The 7,202-nt window shown below is 39.0% G+C and overlaps 1 protein-coding gene across 1 annotated transcript in view; it reads left to right on the top strand.

The window, feature by feature from the left end:
- Positions 1 to 271: 271 nt before the first annotated feature.
- Positions 272 to 7,202, top strand: part of LOC106533021 (synaptotagmin-5) — a gene marked incomplete in the record, with an annotated part of 11,269 nt that continues 4,338 nt past the window's right edge. Inside the window, 2 exon segments of the mRNA XM_014029219.1 lie at positions 272 to 341; positions 2,625 to 3,555. Of these exon segments, the coding sequence (XP_013884673.1) occupies positions 320 to 341; positions 2,625 to 3,555 (953 nt within the window).

The raw sequence follows: 7,202 nt of genomic DNA, 5'->3' as shown, positions 1-7,202 counted from the left end.
TCTTTCTTTCTTTCTTTCTTTCTTTCTTTCTTTCTTTCTTTCTGTCTGTCTTTTTAAAACAGGTTGCACTTTTGTAAGCTTTAAGGTACACGATGAGGCAGCATCTGACCTGGGCCACTTGCAAAATCTTGGATCCCTTCAGGATTTAACAGAGATCATTGTAGGCTAATGAAAAAGCCGATTGGACCATTTTGTTAGAAGGCGGGACTTCTGAGGCAGAAACAGATAAAAGCTCAACTAGCAGCTGGAGGTTTCCTGTTCAGAGAACAGATGATGATGAAGCTTTTCTCTCTGCACTGACTCACATCTGACTGAGAGGATGTCTCAGTACACTCTGGGAGGTAGGACCTTTGACTCATCTTGTTTAGTCTGTTGTAATAAACATAACATAAGATTTTCTTTTTTATTTCAGCTCATTGTTTTCTGCTTCTGTTGGAGTAATTAAGTCTGTAGTTGTAACCTGGAGGGAGTAAAAACAAAGTAAAAGAAAAGACAGCTCTGAATTCACCCAACCAGTCACTGGGATGATGTTATAATTATGTTGATGATAATTTTGTTTTAAGGTTTTGCTACTTTTAAACTRTTTTCCACATTCCAAAAGGAACTGGCAGCATTCATCCTTTCACTGTCTTACCCATATTAATGTTTTATGACTGCCAGATTAACCCATAACATGATTCAGCAAGTTCAAAATAAGGTTTTAAAATAACACATTTTAAATTATTTCTCACCTRCATTTATTTCCTCTAACATCACTGTTCATCAGTGAAGCAGCAGTGATTCTCTTCATTTCTTCATGGAGGTTGTGTGTGAGGAGCTGCCTGACTGGACACACACACACACACCAGCAGCTATGTTTCTCTATCCTTGTGGGGACTTTCCATTGACTTCCATCCATTTAGTGGTCGTTTCTATAGCCTAACCCAGACCATTTACCATAAAACTAACCACTCCAGCACATACTTGACCCTAAATCTAGCACAAACTCTATTCACATCTTGGTCCTAAACCTAATCCCCCCACCTAAAATCAGCCTCTAAAGTTGCGGGGACCAGGCTTTTGCCCCCATGAGGGTGCAATTTCATGAAAATTCATCCCCACTAAGTAGCAAAATCATGGGCTCACACACACACACATGCACACACACATCTGCTTCAGCAGTGCTCTCATCTTTATGGTTGGTTGTGAATTAAAACATGCACAAGTGCTTTCAGCTAAATCTCTGTCACACAGAATAATTATTAGTTGTTCATGCTGTGCTCATTGGCTAAAGTATTTCAACCCTGTTTTTAAAGACTCTTTAGATTTGTTTCATGACAGTTGCAGWCAGAAATTTACATTTATTTATTATGAACATATATTTTGTATTAATATTGAGTTATTGATTTCTTACTTAAAACCTTTAACATAAAATTAACTTTATATAAAAAAGCAGGGTGGACAGGTTTAAACTCATTAGACAATCAGGAGCTTCAAAATACACATTTATCAAAATCATTAAAAAATTGCTTTAGATTCAAGAATGTTTTTAACTTGAAAAGACAGGCCTGTTACCTTCACATTAGTGACCATGATTGATTGCAGCAGATTGAGTTATTTGGTCCAGCATGATGGTGGTAGCATCATGATGTGGTGTGYTGCAGAAAGTGGAAGTGACAATAAAGAAGGAAGTTTATCTCCAAATTCTTCAACAAATCATAACTGGTTTCTGATTGAATAAAACTAGATGACATTATGCTTCTGGACTACTGCTCAAAGATCCAGACAGCATTATGTCAGAAGCTTGTTGATAATTACAAAAAGCCTGTTGTCAAGGTACAATTTATTCAGAGTGATTTATTCTAATATTAGTGGTAGTGTATGAAAATATTTCATTTTGTATAAGTAAGTAATAAGTTGTACCTATAAGAGAGAATACATAATCAAATCAAACTTGTGGGATAAGTTCTTGTTCTTAAAAACCAGTAAAGTAATGTAATTTCTCCAGGKAAAAAGAGCCGTTTCTGAATCATTAAAAGCCACAAAATAATTTGACATTCATGCCCATAATGAGTGTATGTAAACCTCTGGCTAAATCACCTTTTAATTAAATAAGTACAAGTCCAGCATTAACAGCTCCGCTCTTTCTTTTTAATAATCATTTTGTGAAACACGGTAATGAAGATGTCATGTTTCTTTAAAGATAAACACACATAATGTATAAAAATGGTACAGGTGTATTTTCAGGATACAAACAACGACTGCAACCATATCATTAGTCCAGTTATTGATCATTTCCTCTTTAATCTCATCAAGGAGCAGACACCATAAGATAATGGAGGTGATGGGTCACTCTGAGCTCTTTTCTTTGCTTCACAGGCTGAGCTGATCTGTCACTCTGAGATTATTTAACGTTATTATTTGTTGCATTTTTCTTTCTTCACAACAATTCTAACCCTGGTTTATCATGTTTKTGTTGGATAGATGAAATATTATAAGGCATTGTGTATTTTTGTCCACATGCGTCTTGTGTTTAACTGAATTTCTGACGTGTTAAAGACTTTTTTGTCATGTTCAGGTACTTTAAACCTCAGAGGAGGATGTCCATGTGTCCATGTTAAACCTGTGTTTCAACTGTGTTCTAGTCCACCTGCAGATTCTGCTGGCTGTGGGTCTGGCTGTGTTCTGCTATGGCCTGGTTCTTGGCTGCATCATTTGCTGTCGCAGGAARAAGGGGATGTCTCCGAAGGACAAGGAGGCCGTGTTTTTGTCTCCTCCATCAGCTGAGAGCGTGACTCTGACCTTGACTCACTTTCCGTGTGTTCAGCCTGTCAAACAGCAGTACGAGGAGYTGGACGGAGACGTGTTAGAGTTCCCCTCCTGTAGAAGCGGCTCGTTTCCCTCTGACAATGACCTCACCGCTCTTCCCTTTGACACCAGCCCTGAAGGGCCGGCCGAGCTCAAGCAGTCCCCCAGGTCCTCTTTCCCAATGCGTCGCCTCAGCAGCCCTGCTCTTCCTTGCTCGCCCAGTAAAGCTGCAGCTCACGGCAGACCCTCCCTGCCTTCCCTTACCAAGCTAGGTTTCATGTCCAAATCCCGCCAGGCGATGGGTCGACGCAGCACTGTGAGTGGGGCGAGTTTAGTTCACGGTGAAAGCAGTCCTCTGACGCAGCAGRGAGACCCCTGTCTGTCCCAGTATGGCTCCAACTGCCCCTCTGTCTCCTCCAAGCCACCCCCTGTCCTGCACTTCTCCCTGCTCTTCAGCTCTGCCTCTGGCACCCTGGCGGTCAACATCCTGGGGCTCTCCGGAGATGGGCGGAGACGCGGTGGGGTGTTTGTTCGGGCCAGCCTCCCACCCCTTCACCCCTCCCCGCAGCAGAGACCTCCGAGGCGGCGCAGCCTCAGTCCAGACCTCCAGAGTCAGAGCTTTGTGCTGCAGGTGGGCTCTGTGGAGSTGCTGCACACCTGTACCCTGAGACTGGCTGTCTACAGCAGGGACTTCTCCGGGCTGAGGGAGGCTGCTCTGGGGGAGCTGGAGCTCCCCTGTGAGCAGATGGTGTGGACGCCTGACACCATCGCCACCACCTACACCAGGCAGCTCAGTCCGTGCAAAAACAAACTGAAGAAGGTACAATGAAAGTAACTTTTATTTATTTGGTGTGTAGATCTGCCATTAGATCCCTGGTAGAAAGGCTGGCAACAAATAAACTAAAAATGTCTGAGGACCTTTGGCAAACTTTTCTGTAAACAGACTATTAACATTTATTTAACTAAATCATGCAGTTAAAACATCATAAAGTTCGAACTAATCATAAAAGACCTCCCATAGAGTTAGGGGCGGAGCCTGAAGGGGTGGGGCACCCCCRAATGATTGACAAGTGGGTGGAAATCTTGRATTTTGTACATGCATTTAGATTTTGGTAGATTGTTCTCTGATACTRCTGAACTATATAAAGTTTGAGCTGTGCTTAAAAATGGCTGAATTATGGCCCTTTGTAAACTTAGCATAAACATTAGAAAATACCTTAATTTGAGATTAGTTTCAGCAGTCAGCATGTGATCATTCTCAGGTACTCCACGATGATTTTCACCTCAACAAGTCTTAAAATGGTTGAATTACAGCCTTTTAAAGTTAGCTTTGGTGGCTATYTCAAATTTTGATTAGCATTTAGAAATTGTTAAAGATGGTTTTGGGCTATTTTCTCCACTAATTTTCAGCTTTGAATGTCTAAAAAAGGCTGTTTTTTATTTATTATTTTTTGGGGGGCTAATTCTTAGCCATGATCACTTTACTTTATTTGTATGTACCCCCACCAACCCCCCAAAAAAGAAATAAATACACATCTTGGCCACCCCTTTGCCACCCTCTGCAAAAAAAGGCCTAGTTCCGTCCCTGCATAGAACCAGGATGTTTGTCTTTTCAGGGCCACTGACAGGAAAAACATGAGGGGGGTCAGGAAGGTAAAAAGTTCAWATTTTCACCTCATTCTGTTTTCTAAAATCTGAAGGTTATGGCGACTTATAACACATTCTAGATGTCAAACAGTTTTTTTTCAGGAGTTTTTAAACAAATCTGTGGAAGCTGATATTAATTTTATACTCATGGCATGAATATCAAACCACAGCAGGTTTGTTTCGTCACAAACAGTCACATTACTGTCTTTTAAACAAACAGAATTTGTGTATTAGCAACCTTTGTAACAATTTTTTTAGCATCACTTTAATTTTGAAAAAAAAAAAACTTAGAGATTTAGGGGAAAAGTTTTTTTCTTTGTTTCTAAACTTTCTAAGAATGTTAAACAGTTCTTTAAAAGAAAAAAACATTATATTATATGTTTTTCTTCAGAAGCTGCTGTGTTTTACTGACATCTTTAAAAATGTTTGTTACATGATCTGTGCAAAATACAACATAATATGATCAGGATAAAAGAAGTCGATGTGTCTGAAACAGTAACTTCTACAAGATGCACAAAGATGGAAATCAGTTTGATTTGATTGGTACAGGATGTGAAATTGTACAAAACACACAAATGATGAAACTGAGAATATTCATAAAAATGAAAAAACAAAAACAAAAACAACAACAACTAATAAAACAKTAGATGACATTGCACAAAAAATCAATCAGAATTTTTACAACTATTTAATAAAAGTAAACCCTTATTTTATTGTTGTCATACAGAAATACTGTTTGCAACATAGTTCATTATGCAACAACGAAAAAAACAACAAAGATTATGAAGTTTGTTTCACTGCAAGATGGAAACACTCAGAGTAAAATCAGATCTTAGATTTTATTCAGCATGAAAGGAGCTTAAAAAAATCTTGATATTTTTAGCTGACTGTGGTCAGTGTGTGCTTGCACACTTTGTGTGTTTTTGTATTTTAGGATTACATCTTGTTTGTTGTTTTTGGCTGTTTTTACCCACTGATTTTGTGCACTTTCTGCCAGCATGTGGTTTCTTTGAGAAAGTTTTCTCCAAGTCTTTGCAAAGTTTTCTTGTTAATTTAATGGGCAGGAAACGTGCACACACACCCTATAAATACCACACATCATGTTTTATCCATGAGGGAATCTAACATCTAATCAGCTCAGCCATTAGCCACTTTTCCAGAGTTGTTAGTCACGGTGACTTTGTTGTTTGTGGCTGCAGCGGAAACGGGCCGAGTGCAGTAAATTGGCTGAGCGCCCACGCACAGCCCTCCGTGACTCCACCGCCACGCTGCCACAAGGCATCAAAAACAGGCATTTGGAGAGAGGGAGGTGGGCTGGACGTTTCAGTGGACTGACTTCAGTCAGGAGACGTGTCGCTCTKTTTGAGGAAGCCAGCTTTCTGTTCACCTCTCTCTTTGTTTCTGCTTCATCGTCTCACAAACCTTCACCTCCTGCATTCTCAGTAACAGCAGCTGTCAGATGTGAACACGAGTGGGTTTAAATCACGAGGTTAAAAATCAGTGCTTTACACTGAGTGAAGAGGGAAAAAAATAAATGTGAACATGCAGCTTTATTCACATGCACAACATTACTTAATTTACTAGAACAAGAGGATATGAGGCCTTTTTAAAGTTCAGTAAAAGTTCTGCATGTGGAAGTGTGCTTTTTATTTTTATGTACAGACATCCCTGACTTTGATGTTAATAAAAACAGCATTGAAGTATTGATTTTTCTTTTWTTTTCCTTTTGGTTGCTTGCTTCAGGTGTTGTCACAGCTTATTAATTTGCGGAGATTTGGCAACTGTTTTTACACCAGAWGCCCTTCCTGACAAAACCACTTCTCAGTGGTGCAAATGAAAACTTTACTTTTCCCACCTACATGTCTGATTCGACAGCCAGGGGATTTGAAATGATGTCCTATTGATCACAGGGTCACCTTCTCTAACCTCTGCCCCACCACTCCCTTGATTAAAGTGATTGAGTAAATAAGTCTTAATGTTCATGAAGTGATACGTGGGGATGGTTAACATAACTTTTGTTCACCTCATTTATAGGTTTTAATGTTGGTTACAAAATGACTGAAAGAAACAGTTTTTTCTCTTATACAACTCAAAAAGAATTAGAATCAGAATCAGGTTTATTGGCCATGTATGTTGACACAAGCAAGGAATTTGTTTCCGGCAGTTCGTGTCTCTCTAGTATCAACACTGTACAGACACTTATATAATTCACACACATTACACAATATACAGAAAGATTCACGTTATACTTCACTTAACAAAAAACTATGTGACAACAGTTTTCAAAGTTAATATTAAGTAATAATACGACAGCAGCATTGTAGAGGTAGATGATTATGAATAAGGTGCAGTAATGCAGTAATGTAGAATAAGAGTGATAGATGGTTTTCTACAGTATAGAAAAAGTGTAAAAAGAGTAAAAGTACATATTTTCCAAATATTAACACATGTCTGCAGTTTGTTTGAAATAATAACAGTTAGAAAATTACACAATACATATTTTTTGTCTTAAAAATGTGCCTGAAGTCAAAATAAATGAAGAGTTAAGATAGAAACAGACTTTACTGAGAACATAATGCAGTCTATATAAGAGCTGAGCTCTGTGATTGTTTTAAAGAAGGAAATTTTTCTCTTTTCTGTTACTGATATGTTGATGATTTTATTTCTGGATGTGATTCTTGTCTTGATTGTCCCATAAGACAGTGGTTCCCAAAGTTGTGGTCAGGACCCAAAGTGGGGTCCTGAAACATCAAGTCGGGGTCATGAAA

This window comes from Austrofundulus limnaeus, unplaced genomic scaffold (assembly GCF_001266775.1).
Source record: "Austrofundulus limnaeus strain Quisiro unplaced genomic scaffold, Austrofundulus_limnaeus-1.0 Scaffold870, whole genome shotgun sequence".
NCBI classification, from domain to species: domain Eukaryota; kingdom Metazoa; phylum Chordata; class Actinopteri; order Cyprinodontiformes; family Rivulidae; genus Austrofundulus; species Austrofundulus limnaeus.
This window is presented reverse-complemented; position numbering and strand designations above follow the sequence as displayed.